Source organism: Naegleria lovaniensis (assembly GCF_003324165.1).
Source record: "Naegleria lovaniensis strain ATCC 30569 chromosome Unknown tig039, whole genome shotgun sequence".
Taxonomy (NCBI): Eukaryota; Heterolobosea; class Eutetramitea; order Acrasida; family Naegleriidae; genus Naegleria; species Naegleria lovaniensis.
This window is the reverse complement of record NW_025407861.1, coordinates 64,475-86,331: the sequence shown is the minus strand read 5'-3', so window position 1 is coordinate 86,331 and position 21,857 is coordinate 64,475. Positions and strand designations below refer to the sequence as shown.

The window sequence follows — 21,857 nt, the reverse complement described above, 5'->3', positions numbered from 1 at the left end:
ACATCATTTTTCTAAACACTACCCTTTAGTAAACAAATCAATCAATTTTATTGAGCTGTTGCAAATGATCACACACAAATCAAACCAATAACGACAAAAATTCACTACTTCCAAAATCAATGATTGGACAAGTCTTTTCATAATTCAAACTATTCATAAAGCAATCACTTGCTTCTTCCTCGTCTCCAAAATGTTCCGATAACACTTTTCCTAAATGATACCATGACAAGTGGTTAAAAGGATTAATACGGACAGCGTTCTGCAGATAATTTCTTGACATGGTATATTGTTTTTCATGCTTGTAATAAATAACACCTAATCTGAGTGATGCGACTTCACAATCAGTGTCATTTACCAATGCAGCCTCATATTCAATGATCGCATCTTTGATTTTACCAGAATCTTCAAAAATTCGACCCTCAGCGCAATGAATCCATGCATTGGTTTGCTTTAAGAGTACAATAAATTCTTGTTGAGATTCATCTTTTTGTAGTCTTCCATTATTTAAAAGTAAATCAATAATAGTCATATAATCACGAGAGGTCTTTTGAACACCTTCCATATTCAATTGAGAATTATTATTGTCTGACTTCTTTTTAGATGTCGAAATTGGTGTTGTATTCGAAGGTAATAGAGATGCAACCTTACTGCTTTCAATCTCTTCAATTTCTTCAACCAATTGTATGATCAATTCCTTGGCTTTGGACATGTTAAATGTTGCGTCATCGAGTAACTTTTTTCTTCTCAATGCCTCACTAATGAAAATATATTGTTGAATTAATTCAATCTTTTTGTGTCTATATTCACTAATTGATATGATCGATGGTCCCAAGATTCCACTACTACTGCTACCAGATGTTCCTCTTCTAGACACATCATTCATGGTAGGTGTAGTATATAATTCTAAACTCTTATCTAATTCATCACTCAATTTAGAATAAGTTCTAACAGATCTAGAGGAAGAAGAGATTCCAAAAGTATTGTTAGTTGCAGTAGTATTAGGGATAGTATTGGTCTGTTGTCCAACTCCACTTGGATTATTACTATTATTACTGATATTAGCCACACCAGTAGAGTGATTGGCAATATTAGCATTTGAAGGTAATGGTGTTGTCAAGTGATCATTAGCAGAGTGAAGCGCTGTTGTTGCAACACCACTACTAATGTTAATATTACTACTCGATGATTCTAATAATTCCTCCATTCGAGCATAGAGTAATTTCAATTGAATATCATTTGGATATTGTTCAAGTATCATCTTGATTGTTTTAAATGATTGTACATGATTATGTCTATCACACGAGAATAACAATGCCAATAATATCCATGGTTGTTTGTCATCCATTCGATTCAATGCAATTGATTTCTTCACAAAATTAAATGCTTCTTTCAATTCTCTCATTTCTGCATATACGAGTGCGATATGATAACATAATTTGTAATCATTGGAATCATACGTGTCGTGGACCTTATTCACAAGAGCATCAATTGAGAGATTTAACAATTTAGTCTTTTCAGTCATGGTTGAGACATTCTTACTTTGTTTGTAATATAATAATCCCAAAATATGATAGAGCTTAGAACGGAATAAATGATTGAGACAAGATCGTTTGGAAGAGTTTGAAGAGTTGGTTGCTAAAGTTTTAGTAGTACTACTATTAGCTCCAACAACAACATGATTACTACTACTACTACTAGCTCCAACAACAACATGATTACCATGATCACCCATGTGCGCACTAGCATGAATGATAGGAAATTCATTTTCATCCATCATATCCATAGCCTTATGCGCCAATGAAATACTTTTGGTAATCTTTCCAAATTTCAATCCAGTGGTACATGCAAATAAATAATATTTCACGTTTCTAGGCTCAAGTGGAATACAAACACTTTCAACAATTTTAAATGCACGATGATAAAGTTTGTTATTAGATAGAAGAATTGCATATTGGAACCAAAAATGAGCATTTTCACTAAATGTTCCAATTCCTCTCTCCATAATTTGTTTCAAAATATCAAATCCAATATTATAATTCGTACAATAGATAGTTGAAAGTGAAAGACATAATTGATCATAAATATTTGAGAGTTTGATCATTTGTTCTTCATTTGCAGAGAGTGGAGTGTAAATAATTGGATGAGAGTTGATGTTTGTTGAAGAAGCTAAAGATGATAATTCAAGTGCTGATGAAGATGGTTTGCATTGTAAATTCATGATATAAAACAATGAATGTTCACATGTGAGAAGAACCAATAGAGCTTCTTCAATGACTTTTTCAGTGCTATCAATGGACTTGACTTGTGAAGTGTTTGTATCTTTTTTCAATGATTTTGAAGTAGTGTTGGTAGCAACAGCATTGTTCGTATTCCACATGGCTGATGATTCGTTGAATATCTTGAGATACATTTCTTGAGATACACTTGAAAAGAGTGTGGATCCTAATAATTGTAGTATGAATACTTTGATCGTAGGTTGAAGTAGTGCTTTGAAGCTTGTCAATATTTTGAGAAGCAATTCAATACATTCTTCAATTTTCATTTCCTTTTTCAATTTTAACACGCTTTGATATAATTCATATTGAATTAAATAGGAGTGATAGGAATCTACGGATTGTTCATAGATGTTAGAAAGAGATGATAACTGTTGAAGTAATATATTGCAATCGGATAGAGAAGCTTTCAATGATAAACATCTAAAGTAAATAAATAGATATGGCAATTGAGTATGTAAGTCTTTTGATGATGACAACAATTGATTATTCAATAGTTCAATATTCGATGGGTTGAAAATAGTATCCGGATTGTTGTTGTAGGATTGTAAAATATTATCCATGATAGTGGTGTTACTATCCGAGGAGGAGGAGGAGGATGAGGCTGTTGTTGTTGTTGTTGTTGTGGTTGTTGTGGTTGATTTGTTATTATTAGTTTCATAACTCTTCAGACACCAATGAAAGTAATCGCACACAACAGAACATGATTTGAATGTATTGGATACCTTGTTGATGGCAGAGTCCAATTCGGAGAGAAAAGCCTCATCTTTGTTATGAGAGGATAATTCATATAATTTAGACTCAATAGCAAGACATTCGGAGAGTGGAGTGAGCCCCAATTCCTGTGCTTTTTTGGAGACTAATTCAAGTTGAGAGGATTGTTTGTGCGGTGAGTTTTGAGATCGAGCCACTGCCAAATCGCGAAGCAACTGAGTGTGAGCCAAAAGTTGCTTTTTGGACATTTTTTAAGCGATCATGACTATCAAACGTTTGGGTTCCATTTGCGAACAACTTTTAAGAGTCGTGGTGATGATGATGAGTGGTTTGTTCCCAAAGAACCATGGTGTCCATGGACCGGCTTTGCCCATGGGTAATTGTTATTGTAAAATCTTGCATCTTCCAATAGGAATATTTCAAAAATTTTGAACGACCAAACGGAGCACAGAAACAGTTGGGATGGCGCATTCAAAAAAATTGCTTGTTCATCCCTTGAATTTGCCAATTTCAATAGACTCTGAACAATTATTCAAGTACTTACACGATTGTGCTGGCTCTGCTGAACTCTTTCCTGCATCATCATCATGTATTCCATCACGACCTTTTCAATTTTCATCATCATATCGGCCATTGTCATTGCATTCACGCATCATTCGGTGCATGTTTCGGCAACTCTGAAATTGCCCAATCATGACTCTCCCTCTACACCACGCTCCTCTCCTGATCTCAACAAAATAATTCAACTCGTGAACAAACTGACTCTTGATATTTCTAACGAACAATCTCAGAAAGATTTACCATTTCGATCCTTTCCAATTCAATTTGCAGAACAACAAGGCTTATTTAAATCTTATATTCATATGAATAATGCTGGATCAGATTTAAAATCAACACTCTTGAGAAGATATGCAAAAATACCTGACTTGAATATGTTTGTTACAAATTTTGTCGTTTTAGCTCAAATTGAATCTCAATATCTTATTGAAAATTCCAAATATAGAAAACAGTTAAGTGATGTTTTGGAAATGAGTTCATTAGATATTGCCATTCAAGCAATTCTCTCCTATCATGACAATAACTTTAATGCATCTGTGCCAGTGTACAACTTTTGGCCACAACGTTTATTATCCAATTCAAAATATTATCAAGCCTTTCCAGTCAACCTAGTGGAGCCAATGACAGAATTTGGTAGTATTGAAAAGTATTTAGAGGAAGTATTGAAAGCTTTACATTTAGATGTGTTATTAGAAGATATTGAAGATTTGGCAGCTAGTTTTCAATTTTTAGCACAAGCATTTCACATTCCTGCTGATTATGACGATACAAGTTGTAAGTAACATTTAATATTTTCATAGGTACATTTTTTTTTGGTAACGAATGTGTACCATGTTATTGCCCTTACATCCATCAATAATATCATCCTATTGAATCTCGTTTAGGCAATTTGGCACTTGGTTCAATGCTCTACAAATACATTCGTAACAAGAATCCAAATCTCTATGACAAATGGAATTCCAAAAACTCAAACATTCATTCTCTTTTCAATGTATTTGAACAATTCTCGTATAGTCCATCCAGTGCAAAACAAGTACCACCACCATCATTCAATACCATTTTGGATTCTAGAAGTTATTACATTTTCCATAACTTTTTAGAACAAAATCCAAATATTCGATTACCAATGACTTGGTTGATGAATACCAAACAAGATAGAGATCGATATCCTGCTGTTGCTCAACCATTCAACGTGAATAATATTGATTTGAGTGTATTAACTAATTTCCTATTTGGAATTTCATCTCATGCCATCCATAGAAATGAGTTTGAATTGAATAATCATCCCATGATTCAACAAATGATGTTAAACGCATCTGAAATTATTAGATATGCACTCATGAATGATATTGAAATGGATAGACCTGATTTATCTTTGGTGTATTATCCAAGTGTTTATGATTTTTATTGGTTCATTTCAAGAACTAGTTTTCTTTTGAGGAACTCTCAATATTCGAGTAATAATGTATTGAGCACCATTTCAAACACTTTATACAAGTCATTGACTACCTATGTCACTCCAAAGATTATCAAGTTGGCACAGAGCACATCGAATGGCAATGAATACTATTGGGATGACTTTTTAGGTGATTTTAAAGATAAGAAATATGGTGAAGATCGATTATTTTCAACATCATTGGCACTCTCAGCCCTCTTAGATACATGGACAGATGAATATAGTAGTAGTAGTAATAATAATAATGAGAATGGTATCAAACAACGTAGATTCAACCCAAACACTCCCACTCATGTAAAAACTCTCATTTCAGGAGGTATTATATATTTACAAGAAAATTTGTTTGCTTTTTTGGCAAGTCATGAGAATGCATTCTTCTCTGGCTCAGTGAAAGGTTCTAATGACTACCCATATTGGTATCCAAGTAATTATTGTGAATATTTGAATGGTACTAAAATAAGACCAGTGAATCAAGATGATATCACCAGTGAGTTGATTGTTGGTGTTGAAGGAATTATTGAGCCATCCAAATTGTATGATCAAATGCTGAAAGAGAAGTGGTTTAATATGACTGTTCCAACTCAATTCCATGGCTTTGCGAATGAAGGTTTTCCATTTTGGTCGAGTCCAGCATTGACTTTTTCCATGTCTCAATTAGTATTTTCTAAATGGTTGAATATGAATTGAGGTTTAAGATCGTTTTTAATGAATGATAATAAATTCTTCATTGGAAGAGGAATATTCCGTCTATGTGTTGTTATTGGAATGGTTTCTGCTTGCCATGGTTGGATGAAGTTTTTGATTGAACATAAAAATGAAAAAACTGTGCGCCATAGTTACCTCTTCACGACTCAAAACACTCACTTGCTCCTCCTCTCCGCTGAGCAAGTCATCCCTTGTTGTGTTATGGACTTCATCATCAAGAGCTCCGCAATTGTTTTTAAACTCGTATAGAAATTTTCAAACAACGTCAAATCACAGTACTTCCAATGAGCAATTAAAAGAAAAGCATGACAATACAGTATCAACACCATCATCAGAGCCAATGACACCCGCAACGCATAAAAATGTAATTTCCGAAGAAGAAGAACCAACCACTTCTAATCAAAACAATCAACGCAATTCTCATGCTATTCCGAAAAGAAAAATAATTTCTTCTTCATCATCTCCTTTTAAAAAGCTTTCTAAAACATTGCTTTGGGTTGTATTGACTACAGTAGGAGCAGTAATAATCTTTCTTATTTATGAGATAAATTCTGAACGTTTGGATTATTATGTATCACCGACAAAGATCATTGAAAACAGAGAAGAGTTCCCGCCAGACCGTAAAATTCGTGTGGGTGGTGTTGTGAAAGAAGATTCTGTTCGTCATCTTTCAGACATCAATTTGTTGACTTGTTTTACCATTACTGATTTAAAACATGATATTGAGATTGAATATAAAGGAATATTACCTGATTTATTTGAAGAAAATAGCACAGTTGTTTGTGAAGGATTTATGGTGGGTCATAATAAGCTGAAATGTACAAATGTTTTAGCAAAGCATGATCAAAGAAATGGAATGCCTCCTGAAATTGCCTATGAAGTGGAGAAGAATCGAAGAGAATTGGAAAGAAAAAAACTGTATGAAGAACAAATGTTGTCTGGCGATAATGCAGCATCCAAATAGTTCAAGGTCTTTTTAATTAAAAATTGGATTGTGACATTACAGAAGGATTTTGTGTACACAACGTGGTCATTTGATTACAAAAAAAATGGAAAAATTCAAAAGATACACCGATGAAGCAACAGGAGTCAATCCATTTGTACCCTATCGCAAGAAACTATCGGATTCAACTCCAGCTGTACTGAAATTCATTTTGAATCCTCTCAGAATGATTCTTCTCTCTCCAATTCTCTTTTTATTTAAATTAATATTGATTCTAATTTTCATGTTGCCATACATTGCCATTCAATATGTTTCAATCATCATTCCTATTTATGCGATCAAGAGATTATTGCATCGGTATTCTAGTATTTTGTGTTGTGGAGCTTCTTTATTCACGTTATTAGGATTTAGTACAATCAAATCTAAACATGTTGATTTGGAAGGAAAAGAAAAGCCTAACCATTCTACCACTCTCAATCACGGAGATTTAATTATTTGCAATTATGTATCATTCATTGAATTATTCTATTTGAATTTCAAATACTCTCCAACATTTGCCATGATCGTAAAGAGCAGCATTGAGAATGGGGAAAGCAATTATGGCGTTAGGCCTTGTGGGTTCTTTTCTGCTTTAAGCTATACCTTCTTTGGTCAATTCAATGATACTCAGACTTATTCTGATTGTAAATCATTACCTGAAATTATCAAGCAAGCAAGAGAATACAAACAAGGTCCAGTTGTTATTTTTCCAGAAGCTGTTACATCAAATGGAAGATCAGTATTGAAATTCCAAAATAATGTATTCCAAGATATGGAACAAGTATTGAGAGAAAACAAGAACTATCAAGTACGAGTGATTGGATTCAAATATACCTACGAAGAATTCAGCCCAGCTTACCATCTTGGAAATTTTTGGCCACATTTGTTCAAGGTATTAACTCAGTTTTACAACTCGTTGCATGTAGCTCACATCTATCTCAATGCAGATGATATGAAAACTCTTGAACAAAGTAAGTTATTGTTCGTTCTTAATTGTTTCACTCACCTTATTCTGTTGCAATCAAGATTTCTCTGTCACCGCCATCAAAAAGATTGTACTGCCAAAAGTTTTGGGCATTGTTTCTGTAAACTCTTCCCCTGCAGATAGAGAAAGGTTCTTGAAAGAATGGAATAAGGGCGAAAAGCATGAATAATTTGACTTCTCATTGCTGAAACAAATGATGCTCAATAAATTTATTTATTTAAGATTGGACTAAAAACCAAACGATTGATTCTTTTGAAGGCTTTTTCGTTGAAAGATAAAAGCTAGCCTACGCTTCTTGTCAAGGTGTTCACACGAGCTTTACCTCACACAGCTGTTCTTCAAGAAATCGAAGCTGGGGTAAAAGCAACGGTAGAGCTTTTAATCTTCCAGTTGCATTGATCTTGATGAAGAGTACAGTAAAGAATATTTTCCTAGGACACCTTCCAATTCTCTCATTGTGTCGTCGAGGGCAAGAGAAAGAACATTGCTTGATTGATTCTGTTTGTGAGGAAAATCTTTTAAACTATTGGGATCCACTCCAAACTCAATAAGCTTCAAAGACATGCTTTCAATCCAGCGTCTATATTCTTGAAATTCTCGATCGCTGTGATCTTTTTGACGAATCAAATCATCCTTATCAATAATTATCTTTTCTTTTTGAAGAAGATCATTGTGAAGTTTTTGAATTTGTTGTTTAAGCTCTTCATTCTCTTTTCTCAATTCTTCATTCTCTCTTGACGTTTGTGATGATGTTAAAACAGATTTGTCTGCAATAACATTCTCATCACTCATGATTTCATCATTCTTTGAGGAAACACCTATTTCTTCCATATTGAAACTGTTATTTAAAGTATGATAATTTCCACCATTACCAGGCGTGATTTTTGGTGTTGCTTGCGAAGACTTTTTGGTTCTGTTTTGATGCGAAAACGACCCCGATAATGAGTTTCTGTTGATATTGTTTATATTGGTACTGTTTGGAGGATTCGAAACTTGAGTTAATGGGGTTCTTGAGTTTGTATTTACAGAGTTGGTTGAGCTTGGAATGGTGTTGAACCCTCCGTTTAAAGCAGGATAAACAGAAGATCTCATCACAGAGCTAGTACCAAAGCTTTCTCTTCTATTTCCAGTGAACAAGGATGATTGTGGAGTGGAGAGCGAAGGTTTGGAAACACTGCTAGCAGAAAGTGTTGTGGATTGATTGTTACTACTCGTATTAGTAGTAGTAGATGTGTAGAAGGATGACCTTCTTCCTCCTAGGGATGGGATGGTCAAATTAGTTGGAAGGACAGAAGATCCAAAAGAATAATTCGAGGAGGAAGATCCGATATTGTTGTTGTTATTGTTCAGACATGACTGAACGCCTCCTCTGCTGTGTATGGATGAAGGAGTGTACGAGGTGTGGTTTGATGCCATTTTTTTCAAATAAAAAACTAACGGTCAGTAGTTTTAATTTTGGCGCGAAATCTTTTTCTTCCATAACAATTTTTACATCTTCTCGAGAACTACCACCAAGGTGTAAATCTAAAAGGTTCATCCAAAATTTTCTCATTCTTAAACGAATAACATGCAGAGAGTTCACTCTGCGAAATATTTCGATGAGAATGCTGTTTCAATAGTTCCAAAGCATTCTTTTCAAGTTCAATCAACATGTCTTCCTTTCTGTAAAATCTTTCATAACACCACTCTGTGAATTGTTTTTCATCATCCACCGGAATGCAATCAATATCAATTTTCTTAATGTTGACACATATTTTAAGTCCACTCAAATTTTTCATCAGTAAATCGGCGAATGGCAACACAGGGAATACTCGTTGTTGTTGTTGTGTGTGAGTAGTAGTAGTACCTGTTGTTGTAGTATGAGTATGAGTAGCTGTTGAAGTAGTATGAGTAGTATGAATAGCACGAGAGGAGGAAGAGCCATGTTGTTCATAGGCCTTAATGAACTGTCTAGTAGGTGGATATCCAAGAGTCACATCATAGACCCATTTCACTCCTTTGGTGTGCTTGGAAGAAGCTTTTTGATTTTTGATGGCTTGTAAAATCATTCGTAGACCTTTCACACGAGGATACACGACTTTGGAGAGTTCTCTCAATTGTCTTTCCTTTGAGAATTGAATGGAACTTTTTAAATTCTTTTCTGAAAGTCTTGTACCTTCTGGAAAGAGTGTAATGTAACATGGAATGTCATCTTTGAGAACTGAATTGACTGATTCTTGTAAATGTTGTTGATCTTGTTGCCAATTTCTATTTAGAATAATTTGGCCTCCTTTTTTTGTAAATATGTGGTGGACAAGAAGAGGATGGATTCAAAGTATCGTTCAGTCATGATCCAATTTGAGAAATGTATTATTCACAGTGCACAGTATTTATATATTTTTGAAATATTTTAATGGATAATATTGAGATTATGTATATATTTATATTCAAAGTAAATATTAACATTTCATCCAAATTTCAAATTTAGATAATATTGGACAACATTTTCAACTTACCCAATAACATGGCAGGGAATCCCAAGAATGGAATGTACAACAAATCCTTCTTTGCCAAATACTTTAAAAAACTCAACATTCCCTTTCGATAAGCAATAGCAGTCAAAATTAAAAAATCCACATTACTCAAATGATTACTCATCATTAATGCATTTTCACCAGGTTCAATAAAATCTCCACTAAACTCCAATTCCACATCTGCAAAGACTTCCAATAAGAATACAAACCAATAAAATCCAAATCCAATCAATCCAATATTTAACTGTTTAATTTTCAATGCAATTCGTGAATCAAGTCTTCCCAATGTGTGAAGAGCCACCAAAAATACCAATTGTGGAATGTTGAGAACGACAAAAATGTACAATAAAAACACAAGAGTGAGAATGAGAGTTATGAGAATGAGAAATACTTTTCGAAGTAATTGCGTGAAAAGATTAGAGTGAGGTTGTTTCTGTTGCTTCTGTGAAGAGTCATTGTGAAGGGCAGGATCGGAATTGAGACTTGTCATTTTTCTTCTTGAAAGAGTGTAATGATGATCTCACTCAATCTTTACTGTCAAATATCTTAGATTGTCTCAAGTTGTTGTTGGTTGATATTCACTCGAGTGATGGTTGTTGAGCTCAACGGCATGGACACTTGTCGCTCCTGAAATGTCAGAGAGAGAGATGACACTCCTTGAGAGTGATGAATTTTTTTTCTCCTTTTCGTGAATTGAAATTCACCCAAAATTCCGATCTGAGAAGATTGTGTCCGCTTTTAAAATTATGTGAGGTTGTAATCTTTTTGAAGTTTCGAACATGAGGCCAGTGGTCTCAAAAGATTAGAAAACTCTTGAGACTATTTCACCATTTGAATCCATCAATTCGTTGTTGCCAGAGTCATTTTCATGACAAAATCATAAATCACACTCGCGGTAGAAACAATTCCTAACACCAAACAAATAAATGCAACACAAAATGCAAACCATTTTTTGTATCGATTGGTCTCAAGTAAGGCATAAAATAAACATGGAAATATAAACATGACAATCATTCCAAAGGAAGCACCTGTGTCATTATTTCCATGTATGATAATCATATACAACACATCATTGTATACAATAATACTTTTAAAATACCTACCAGTTAAACCAAATATGGTAACCAAATCAAAAGGTATCAATAAAGTCACAACAATTAAAATTGCAAATATCAATGCCTCTGCAATCCATCGTACATATGAGAATGGTCTCTTTGGAAACAATAAATGATCCAAAGTCTCTCTCAAAGGATAATGCACCAGTGGATACACCACAGATGCAACCACAATCATTGAAAATTTTGCAAAAATAATCCAAATGCTCGTACGATTGGGAAATGAATTTAAAATATTATCTCGAATTCCAGAATCTCCAAATTGAATATATCCAAAAATACCTGCTATTAAATAACAGACTAAACAAATGAGAGAAGCACCATTCACAATGTGACCCATTTTCTTTTGAGATCTATTTTTCAATTCTAAATATATTGGAATTAATGTAATAGAATTTCCAAATGAGAAGAATAAAATTGGAAATGCCACAAATAATTGAAAAATATTTTCAGGAGTTTGAAAGAGAAGAATGGAATGATCCAATCTCTTATCGAGTGAAGGTAACTTGTTGAAAAATCCAACCACAATCACTAACAATATATATATCACACACATCACTGCAAAATAAGAAGTGAAAAATAAAAAACTAATTCTCTTCAAACATGTCAATGGAAAGAGTATCAACACTGTGAGAAAACAATTAAAACTACGTGAAGTAAGAATATTAGAGAGAGTGGTGGTGAGTGATGAGGTTTCATCTCGTTCATTCATCATGATTTCATCACCCTGTGGATGATTGTTTTGAAACAAAATTTTAAATAATCCTGCACAATAATCTCCAACAATTGAAATGTATCCAACAATTACTCCAAAACAAAATACAATCATTAAAATATCAATCACCATACCAACGACATATCGAGAGTGATGCTGATGTTTGAATAAGGATTGAAATGCTTTCACTCCAATTCCCTTAAATGTATATTCTTTTGAAATTTCACATGCTCGAATCAGAAAGTGAGCAGTCAATGTTGCAATCAAACACACCACACATAAAATAATGGAACCTAACACGACACCTGATTGATGAAAGGAATAGGGAATGGCAAGAATACCTGCACCAATGGTTGCATTACTCACATTGAATAATACAGAGAGAGAAGAAGATTTTCCAGGAGGAGGAGGAAGTGAATATTCCTGATTTTGAAATGGTTGAGCCATCGTTGCTGCTGCTGGATGAGAATTCTTCTTTGTAGTAGTTGGTAGAAGAGAGGATGATTCATGAAAGTGTTGTGTTTCAGAATCATAATCCATTCTACTACCATCATGACTACTACTACTACGACAACTACCATGACTTGGATCATGAATGGATGTGGAGATTAGAATAATTTCATTCGTTGAATCTCCATCTTGTTGGTAATGATGATCGGAATGAGAGGAATGAGAGTGTGGATTGTGAAATGATGTATAATTCTTGTGGTCATGTGGTTGTTGTTGAAAGGATTCTAATTCTCTACAGTCAAGTAATGAAGAGTGTGGTTGATTTGGAGAGGAGTGATTGGATGTCTCCTTGTTGAACATTTTGTTTTCAAAAGATCTTTTCGGAGTTGTGATTCCTCAACTCTCGTGTGTGAAAAAGAAAAATCTGAGAAAATCCAATGATTAGATTCTTATAATTATTCACTACTGAAAATTCATAATGATGATGATGATTATTATTCTTTGGAATGGATTAAGAGATCTGACAGAGTAGAATGAAAAGGAGTTCAAAGCATCAATTCTCGTTTTTATGGCCCTTTTAAAACCTTCACCTGTCAATTTCAAACTCATCAAAAAAAACGCAGGTGATTTCGAAGAGTGCTGCCGAAAGTCGACCAACAACAACAATTATCATCATCACGAATCTTCATCACGAATAACACTTTCGCGTTGCATGGATTCCTCCTATCATAAATAATATTTATTTATCCTCTCTAGATACATTTGACTCTCCTCATCATATCATCAAACACACAACATCATCAATTATTGAAAATGTCAGTCGAAGACAATTCAAATCCAATGGAGAACACTAAACAACGTCTCAAAGTTCTCAATTCATACATGGTTGAAAGCAATCAGCCAACCATCGAAGCAGCATCTGATTATATTAGTTATGAGACTGGAGCATTTACGAGTCCACTGTATTTGGCTGATCGAGATGGATATGCGACACGATTTGCAAAGGAAGCTGAAAGTATACAAGTTTTGGTAAGTTGTTGTGAATATTTGGAGTGTGCATGTGTGTGTATATATATTCATTTTGATTGTTACAATTTCATATACGTTTAATAATCACATTATTCACATATATATAACTCCATATCATGGGTGTGCTTGATATTATGCGTGATGTGATGATATCAATTTTATGACGTGATCATGTTGGTTGGACCTCCAACAACCATTCATATCTTGTTCACAACATGAAATCATGATGCCGCGTGATAACACTCATATATTCCACAAAACATCATCAAAATTCTATCCATTCTACTTCAATGATCTGTACCACTACTCTACCTCCATCAATACCATCAACACACCAACGCAACACCAACCACCACAACAGCAAGAAATTAATGAACGAGGTGAAGCCTTCATTCATACTCTCTATACGTATCGTTCCATTTCACGTGCTCTACCTCAAGTACAAGCCGATGCTGATAACAAGGCTGAACTCTATCGTAAATTCTTTGATGTGTTAGAACCTGAGATTCGTAAAATTAGAGATTTGATGGCATTCCACAATGAAACCGTTAAAACACTCACTCGTATCATTGTTGAAATGGTTGCCAATGAGAAGAGAAAGGAAATTCCAAGTGAGACCATGTTTGATTACTTGATTCAAGTCTTGGATACCATTCTCAAATTGGATGCTCTCAAGAATATGAAAGCAGCCATCAATAACGATATGGCTACCGTGAAGAGAGCCTCTCAATTCATGGATAAGAGTGGTCTCACTCCCGATCAATTGAATTTCCTCGATACTAAGAGCGAAGAAAATGCCTTGCTCTATTCCTTCCTCTCGAATAACAACTCGATTATTTCCGGACTCAAAGACTCACTCATTAAGAATGCAGGCTATGAAGATATCATCATTCTGTTGATTGAGAGATGTGCTGATAATTTTGAACAAGGACAATATCTATTCTGTGATCAGAAACACTCACTGCTACGTGTATTGGTATTTGGTATCTATCTCATTGATAACAAGGATACCTCCAAGAACAATTATTTGAAAAAGATTGGTAGTAATTCCCTCTCGAGATTTTACAAATTATTTAAATCCTATCCGAATATACCATTGTATGGTGATATGACCTTCTCAATCAAGACTGTCCTCAAGAATTGTCCAAACTTATCAGAAAAGGATTGGACACTCTCACCAAAAGAAGAAGAACAATTGGCCAAGCAATTCCTTCTCATTCATCGTATTCCCAAAATGAGATATGACTTCCAGACATTCACCAAGAGTTACAAACTTCATATCAATCGAATGAAGAAATTGATCAAGGACTCTCCAACGAACCAGGAATTGCTCACCATCATTCCTCAACCCATACGAGAGAAGGCTAAAGAAATTACTGAACAAGGCTTGAGATTGATTGCTTCATGGACAACCGCTGTATTGGAACAATGTGCATGGAAATACTCACATCCTATTGAGGATGAACAGGCACGTCAAATGAAACAACGTCAAGAATCGGATGATAATTTGAGTAGTGTCCTTTTGGAATATGAACGAGTGGTTCGTTTCAATTACGATAAGGATGAAAGAAGTGCATTGGTGGATGCTATTTCCATGATCAAAGGTCTAGAGAATATCATGTTGCAACAAAATGCCATGATGGCTCCATTGATTCGTTCTGAAATTCACTATCAACTTCAACAATTCATTCAAGTCGATTTACAAGAGTTATTGTATCATACCAAGAATAAGCAGAGACCTATCTTCCCAACTGTATTGGAGTTGAGAAATTTGGCTGGAGATTGGCTCTCTGACCCACCTCAAGAAATTACCAAACCCTCTAAAAAGAAGGGTGAAACCGCCTTGGAGTTCCCAAAGAGAATTGTTGGTCCATCATTCACACAACTTCACATGATTCGTTCCATTGTCTCAACCTTATACTCTGAGAGAAGTCCAGGTATGCAAAAATCAGGCATCTTCTCAAAGAAGGACTTTAATGATTCTCATGTTGAAATTCTTCGTGATTTCTATAACAAGACTTACATGTGGAATTACTTGTTGGCCTACTCAACTTCATTCAGACGTGCTGCTGATTTGGCTGACTTGTGGTATCGTGAATTCTATTTGGAAATTTCTAAAAAGATTCAGTTCCCAATTGAAATGTCTTTACCTTGGATTCTCACTGAAGAAATTCTCAAGAGAACAAATAGTGCACTCATGGAGTCCATCATTTATCCTATTAACATTTACAATGATGCTGCATATCGTGCACTCTTTGTATTGAAACGTCGATTCTTGTATGATGAAATTGAAGCTGAGGTGAACTTGGTGTTCGATCAATTGATTTACAAATTGAGTGAATCTATTTACAAACATTACAGAACAGTAGCTCTTGGAATTTTATTGGACAACAAATTGAGAGTCCCATTAGAGAAGGATCCTAATGTGAAGACTAATTACAATTTCACATGCAGCAAATTTGATGTATTGCTTCTCCAAAAGCACATTAACATTTTAGGAAGATTTGTTGATTTGAATTACATTATTACACAACGTATGAACATTAACATCAGAGAAAACATTTTAGCGCTCATTAAGAAATTTGAATCTCAAGAATTGACTGGCATTGTCGAGTTAGAAGTCATGTTAGAAAGTGTTAAAATTACACATCAACTCCTTTCAAGACATTTAGCTTTGGACTCCTTTGAAAGCGTCTTTGCTGAAGTCAATGACAGTACCAGTGTGGTTTCTTTTGAGAGTCGTATTGCAAGACACATCTTGGAAGAATTAGTGATGGACTTCTTCCCGAATTATTGTTTCAATACTGTGACTCATCGATTTGTTCGTAGCAAGTATACATACAGTGATTTGGAATATAAGAGAGAGAATTACAAGATTCGTTCTTTGCATCAATATGTGACTGCCAGTTTCTCTGAAGCATTTATTCCTCTATTGGATCAATATAAGGAATTTATTGGTCGACCTCATATGGAAAGTATGATTCGTTTGGTTGGACAAGAATCTCTTGCTCTCATTATTGAATCAAGTATTACCTATATTGAAGACAAACTCTATAACGACATGTCTCCTTATATTGGTGCCATGATGGAAGCCATTCCTCCAAAGATTACTCTTCAACCTGCTGCTTACAAACTCATTGGTGTCTATGCGTACTTTACTGCTCAATTCAGAGATTTCTTAGAATATGAAGATTTGAAGGGAGGTGTATTCCAAGCCTTTAGATCCATTGGTAATTGTATTTGCTTCTTGCTTTTAATTGATTCAAGCATGATGCCTCAAAACATCGCTACCTATATTGCCAGTGCTCCATTCTTGGGCATTCGACCATTGACGAAGAGTGCCAAACAAAAGAGAGCTGAAAAATTGCAAGAGGAGATGGACTCAGAGGACGATTTTGCACAACAACAAGAACAAACCAGAAATACCTTGTCGAGAAAAGGCTCTCGTTACGGACTCACCAGCGAGCACTTGATGTCTGAAGATTTACTTCTTCTTCAAAAAATTACAGATTATTACATTCGTAAGGACGTGGACCATGCGCCATTGACTTCGACCATTGCTCAATTCGTGAATGACCCTCAAGTGCAACAAAATATTCATGCTCCAGAATTGTCCAAAAAGTTGACTGAGCAAGCGACTCGTGCCGTGAAAATGTATCAACCTCCTCGTGAGTTGTTGTCTCTCTTCAAACAATTCTTGGAGAGAATGAGTGGTTTCCTTTCAAACGTGAGAGAATCATGGAAAGGTACTTCACCTCCTGATCGTTTGCAAAAGTTGGACTCTTCCAAAGAGTTTTATCGTTTGTGGGGTGTTTTGCAATTCGTGTTTTGTATTCCTCCTGAAGTGGCTAATGAGCCTACTGATTTTGAAGTGTTTGGAGATGGTTTCTTCTGGGCCGGTTGTACTATTGTATACTTGTTCCAACAACATTTGAGATTTGATGCTTTCAACTTTTCAGATCACGTCTTGAACATTTCCAACATTTCCAAGGAAGGAATGGAAAAGTTGAAGCCTTTCCTCAATAATGCCCACATCATTCGTTCCATCAACAACCGTGTATTTAATTGTCTTCGTTCATATTATCCTCTTGTTGATAACACTCCTGATGATTACACTCCACCAACCGATGAGGACTTTACTAAGGTTAGAGTTGTTGCAACGGTGAATACTGATAATTCTTCATCCTTCTCTTCTTTCAGACAATCACCTGCAACAAATGCATATTCTCAACCAACTCCACCCCCTCCACCTTCCTCTCAACCAATTTACATTGATCAAAGTTATGATGCCAACACGTATTCATCATCTCCATCCTCATCGAATTCTCCAAGCTTGAGTGTACCTCCTCCACCACCTAGAAGCGAGATGCCTCCTCCACCTCCTCCAATGAGAGTGGGAGGTGGTGTTCCTCCTCCACCACCAAGAGGTTATTAGGAATACTTTAAAGAGTCTTGTGTATGGTGTGGCAATTAATTGGTCACCAAGCCTTGTAATAAAAAAAACATTTGATTTGAGATAAGGATCGTCGCATTCCAGCAATTTTGCGAATCAAAAAAAAATGCCTTCACAACTTCCATCACAATCGCAGCGAGGAATTCGAGAGTTTAGAACATCATCACAAAGAAATTTTATGGAAACTGATGAAGATGGTGTACAACCAGTACCCAGAGCATCCTCTTCTTCTCCCGAAGAACCAATGGATGAAAAAGATATTTTACGAATTTTGATTACAACAGATAACCATGTCGGATTTAATGAACGAGATCCTGTTCGGAAGGAAGATTCATTTATCATTTTCGAAGAAATTATGCAATACGCTCATAGATATAATGTAGATTTTGTATTACAAGGAGGAGATTTATTCCATGATAACAAGCCTTCACGTGATACTCTCCACAAAACGATTGCCATTTTGAGAAAATATGTTTTCGGCGATAAACCTGTTCCATTGCAAATTCTTAGCGATCAATCTGTAAATTTTAAGTCAAATCCTGGTGGCACTGTAAACTATGAAGACCCAAACGTGAATATTGCTCTTCCTATTTTTTCAATTAGTGGTATGTGTTTGAATTTTCGATGCAAATAGAGTATTTAATTTTTATTGTTAAAAAGGAAATCATGATGCATGGTCTGGGGAAAATAGTCTTAGCGTATTAGACGTACTTTCTCAATGTAATCTAATTAACTACTTTGGAAAATGTGAGACGGTCGATCAAATTCAAGTTAAGCCCATTCTCATGCAGAAAGGAGAAACCAAGCTTGCATTATATGGACTAGGGTATATAAGAGATGAACGTTTATATCAAACTTTCAAAAATCAAAAAGTGACATTCTTTAGACCTGCAGGAGAAGATAGCCAGAATGCAAGTGAATGGTTTAACTTGTTTGCTATACACCAAAACAGAAATCAACATCACAATAAGAAGGGAAATATTAGTGAGAGCATGTTGAAAGGATTTTTTGATCTAGTCGTGTGGGGCCATGAACACGAACAACAAATTGTTCCAACACGAAGCGTTTCAGGAGGCTTTGAGGTGATGCAACCTGGCAGTTCCATAACAACCACATACACTCCACAAGAGGCTAAACCAAAGAAGGTAGCTGTTTTAGAAATATACAAGGACACATTCAGGGTCATTCCTATTACTCTAAAAACTGTAAGACCATTTGTATTTGATACAATTTCTCTTGCAGACTATGAGGACGATTTGAAACATATCAAGAATAACCCTGAAGAAATTGCAGATTTTTTAAAGGAGCATGTGAATCAATTAATCAGCCAAGCCAGAGAAGAAAAATTGAGTAGCTTTGAAAACGATGAGGAAGCAAAGAAGGAGTTGAAAAATTATTACAAGAAATATCCTGGGTTGGACCTTCCTATTGTTAGATTAAGAGTTGATTACAGCGGTGGTTATGCATCCATTAATCCTCAAAGATTTGGACAAAATTTTGTTGGAAAAGTTGCAAATCCATCTGATTTGTTATTGTTATCCCGTAAAAAATCAGAGAAAGTAGATACTGCAGTTGTTGATGACGATGACGACAAAGAAAAGGTCTCTGACAAGAGGAAGCGAAGCAAAGAACAATTATTAACTGCTCTAATCAAAAATGATAACAACGAAGAGTTTGCAGATGCAGCTACTGATGCTTTGACTGATGGCATCAAAATTGAGGATTTAGTTTCTCACTATCTCAAAGAGACAAGCACAAAGAAATCAGGAATTGCCGGTCTTCTAGTTCTTAACGAGTTTGAGTTTCAGAATTCTGTGGTTGACTTTGTTGAAAAAGAAGAGCTTCACGCAATTGATGACTTTGTCAGTGCTGATATTAAGACAAAGCAAAAAAGATTGTGGTCGGATCTTAAACAAGCACTAAAACAATCAGACAAGGACTCTCTCACAGAAGAGGAGCTAGAAGCTTATTTGCAAAAGTACAGAGAAGAGGCAAGGGCTAATTTTGAATTGAACAGATATAAGATCATGGGTGACCGGCTTTTAAAGAAAGCTTCAAGCTCAACAGACGGTGATCATGACGAAGAGGAAGAAGAGCAAGAAGAGGAGGAAGAAAAACCAAAAAAAAAGAAATCTACTCGCAAGAAGAAAGCTGACAGTGAGGAGGAAGAAGAAAAACCAAAAAAGAGAACTAGCTCCAGAAGCAAAAAGAAAGTGGATGAGGATGATGAAGAAGAAGATAAACCCAAAAAGAAAGCACCAAAACGAAAAAAGAAAGACAGTGACGAAGAGGAGGAAGAAGTACCAAAGAAAAAAACGACAAGAGGCTCCAAATCAACAAAAGCGAAACCAAAGTTTAAAGCCATTGACGACGATGATGAAGTAGTGGAAGAGGAACCACCTAAAAAGAAAACTACACGAGGAAGGCCAAAAAAGAAAGTTGAAGAAGAGGAAGAAAAGCCTAAGAGAAGAACAGCTGCAAAGAAAAAGGTTGTTGATGACGAAGATGCCATTGTTATTGATGATGATGACGAATAAAATGTTTAAATTTCATTAAAAACTTATTCTTCTTCAATGTAGCCGTATTTTACAAGGTTTCTGTACTTGTCTCTCAAGCTCAAACTATCTCGAACTGGGTTGAACATTTTCTTGTAGTGTGCTAATATCTTAGCCCAATTTCCTCCAAATCTCTTGTATCCAGCCAACAGGGCGTCAACTTCTTCTTCAGACCAAAAAACTTTCTTTTGTCTTGGCTTTGAGCTAGTGATTTTCTTTGGTCTTTTCTGGGGTGGTTTGTGGAAAAGTGCTCGTTCAGTGTCTTCGTCATCTGAATATTCTTCGAACACACTTCTTGATGTCTCTCCCTTTGGTTTCTTAGATGGAGATTGTTGTGCCTTCAAATGCTGTTTAACAGTTGCCTTAGGTGGTACTCTAAGAGGTGGTTCTTCTTCAGAATCTGATGCTAGTTCTCTGTTAAGCACAACTTTCTTAGCATCAGAGTGTCTTTCATTTAATCTTCTTGGTTGTTTTTGCTTTGGTGTTCCAACATCTGCTAGTGCCAATGTAAGAAGCTTCTTTTGTACAGGTTCAGATTTTCTCTTAGCAATGAATAAATTAGTGTCCTCTCTAACAGGATTTCCAAGTGACAATGCAGTACATGGTTCAGTGAATTGCTGTTCGAGAGAATCTGTGTGGATTGGAAGATTTGAAACTGATGTTTTTCTAGCAGAAGCATGACTCGTGGTCTCAGTTGTGGCTCCACGGTGAGGGGTTGAGGAGGATGATGCAATCGATTTCTTCTTGGCACTTCCCACAACCGATCTAGGTTCTTGTTGTTGCTCTTGTTGTTGATGGCAAAATGTTTCATAGTCATGTAAAACTGAATAGAGTTTTGGTGCTTGTATGTAATTGCCCAAGACGTTGATATACTTGACAATGGCCAAAAAACAACTATACTTTTCTTGATAGTCGTTGTGTTCTTTAAAACCCTTCCACCATTTGTTGAGCTTGTTCAAGTACGCTTGCACAGTGAATGAAGCATTTTCAAATATGGATGCGAAATCTTCTCGTCGATTAGCAACGAGAGAAATCACCTTTTCTACACAGGTTTCGATCAAACTCAGACGATCATTCAACTCTTGTTCGTTGGTTATTTGTTGTTTGGTTTCATTGAGCATATTGATCACCAACCGAACCTTAACAGTGAGAGAATCCGTATCGAAGGGAAGGCTTTTTAGCAATTCATCAACCACACAATCAACACGTCTAAATAATAAATATTCAATTACTAGAGTATTAATTTGAACAGATTGAGAGGACTCGATAGAATCTTCTTCGGAAGAAGAGGCTGTTGGTTCTTGTTGATGATGGTCCTCTTGCTCGTTGTTGTTTGGGTTTGTCATGCGAAAAA

At 35.5% G+C, this 21,857-nt stretch overlaps 10 protein-coding genes across 10 annotated transcripts; 5 read left to right on the top strand and 5 right to left on the bottom strand.

The window, feature by feature from the left end:
- Positions 1 to 79: 79 nt before the first annotated feature.
- Positions 80 to 3,235, bottom strand: C9374_009877 (uncharacterized protein; the record flags this gene model as incomplete). The annotated part of the gene is made up of 1 exon (XM_044700112.1): positions 80 to 3,235. One exon carries the CDS (start codon positions 3,233 to 3,235, stop codon positions 80 to 82), a length of 3,156 nt encoding a protein of 1,051 aa, XP_044544428.1.
- Positions 3,236 to 3,574: 339 nt separating this feature from the next.
- C9374_009876 (uncharacterized protein) lies at positions 3,575 to 5,688 on the top strand (the record flags this gene model as incomplete). Its single annotated transcript, XM_044700111.1, has 2 exons — positions 3,575 to 4,319; positions 4,430 to 5,688. 2 exons carry the CDS (start codon positions 3,575 to 3,577, stop codon positions 5,686 to 5,688), a joined length of 2,004 nt encoding a protein of 667 aa, XP_044544427.1.
- A 127-nt stretch (positions 5,689 to 5,815) lies between these two features.
- On the top strand, positions 5,816 to 6,670 carry C9374_009875 (uncharacterized protein; the record flags this gene model as incomplete). The annotated part of the gene is made up of 1 exon (XM_044700110.1): positions 5,816 to 6,670. One exon carries the CDS (start codon positions 5,816 to 5,818, stop codon positions 6,668 to 6,670), a length of 855 nt encoding a protein of 284 aa, XP_044544426.1.
- Positions 6,671 to 6,755: 85 nt separating this feature from the next.
- On the top strand, positions 6,756 to 7,842 carry C9374_009874 (uncharacterized protein; the record flags this gene model as incomplete). Its single annotated transcript, XM_044700109.1, has 2 exons — positions 6,756 to 7,659; positions 7,715 to 7,842. 2 exons carry the CDS (start codon positions 6,756 to 6,758, stop codon positions 7,840 to 7,842), a joined length of 1,032 nt encoding a protein of 343 aa, XP_044544425.1.
- Positions 7,843 to 8,051: 209 nt separating this feature from the next.
- On the bottom strand, positions 8,052 to 9,089 carry C9374_009873 (uncharacterized protein; the record flags this gene model as incomplete). Its single annotated transcript, XM_044700108.1, has 1 exon — positions 8,052 to 9,089. The coding sequence occupies one exon, from the start codon at positions 9,087 to 9,089 to the stop codon at positions 8,052 to 8,054; it is 1,038 nt and encodes a 345-aa protein (XP_044544424.1).
- An 89-nt stretch (positions 9,090 to 9,178) lies between these two features.
- On the bottom strand, positions 9,179 to 10,676 carry C9374_009872 (uncharacterized protein; the record flags this gene model as incomplete). Its single annotated transcript, XM_044700107.1, has 2 exons — positions 9,179 to 9,942; positions 10,169 to 10,676. The coding sequence occupies 2 exons, from the start codon at positions 10,674 to 10,676 to the stop codon at positions 9,179 to 9,181; spliced, it is 1,272 nt and encodes a 423-aa protein (XP_044544423.1).
- Positions 10,677 to 11,026: 350 nt separating this feature from the next.
- Positions 11,027 to 12,826, bottom strand: C9374_009871 (uncharacterized protein; the record flags this gene model as incomplete). The annotated part of the gene is made up of 2 exons (XM_044700106.1): positions 11,027 to 11,214; positions 11,290 to 12,826. The coding sequence occupies 2 exons, from the start codon at positions 12,824 to 12,826 to the stop codon at positions 11,027 to 11,029; spliced, it is 1,725 nt and encodes a 574-aa protein (XP_044544422.1).
- A 453-nt stretch (positions 12,827 to 13,279) lies between these two features.
- C9374_009870 (uncharacterized protein) lies at positions 13,280 to 17,930 on the top strand (the record flags this gene model as incomplete). Its single annotated transcript, XM_044700105.1, has 2 exons — positions 13,280 to 13,495; positions 13,857 to 17,930. 2 exons carry the CDS (start codon positions 13,280 to 13,282, stop codon positions 17,928 to 17,930), a joined length of 4,290 nt encoding a protein of 1,429 aa, XP_044544421.1.
- Positions 17,931 to 18,054: 124 nt separating this feature from the next.
- C9374_009869 (uncharacterized protein) lies at positions 18,055 to 20,485 on the top strand (the record flags this gene model as incomplete). The annotated part of the gene is made up of 2 exons (XM_044700103.1): positions 18,055 to 18,553; positions 18,609 to 20,485. The coding sequence occupies 2 exons, from the start codon at positions 18,055 to 18,057 to the stop codon at positions 20,483 to 20,485; spliced, it is 2,376 nt and encodes a 791-aa protein (XP_044544420.1).
- A 23-nt stretch (positions 20,486 to 20,508) lies between these two features.
- C9374_009868 (uncharacterized protein) lies at positions 20,509 to 21,849 on the bottom strand (the record flags this gene model as incomplete). The annotated part of the gene is made up of 1 exon (XM_044700102.1): positions 20,509 to 21,849. One exon carries the CDS (start codon positions 21,847 to 21,849, stop codon positions 20,509 to 20,511), a length of 1,341 nt encoding a protein of 446 aa, XP_044544419.1.
- Positions 21,850 to 21,857: the final 8 nt, after the last annotated feature.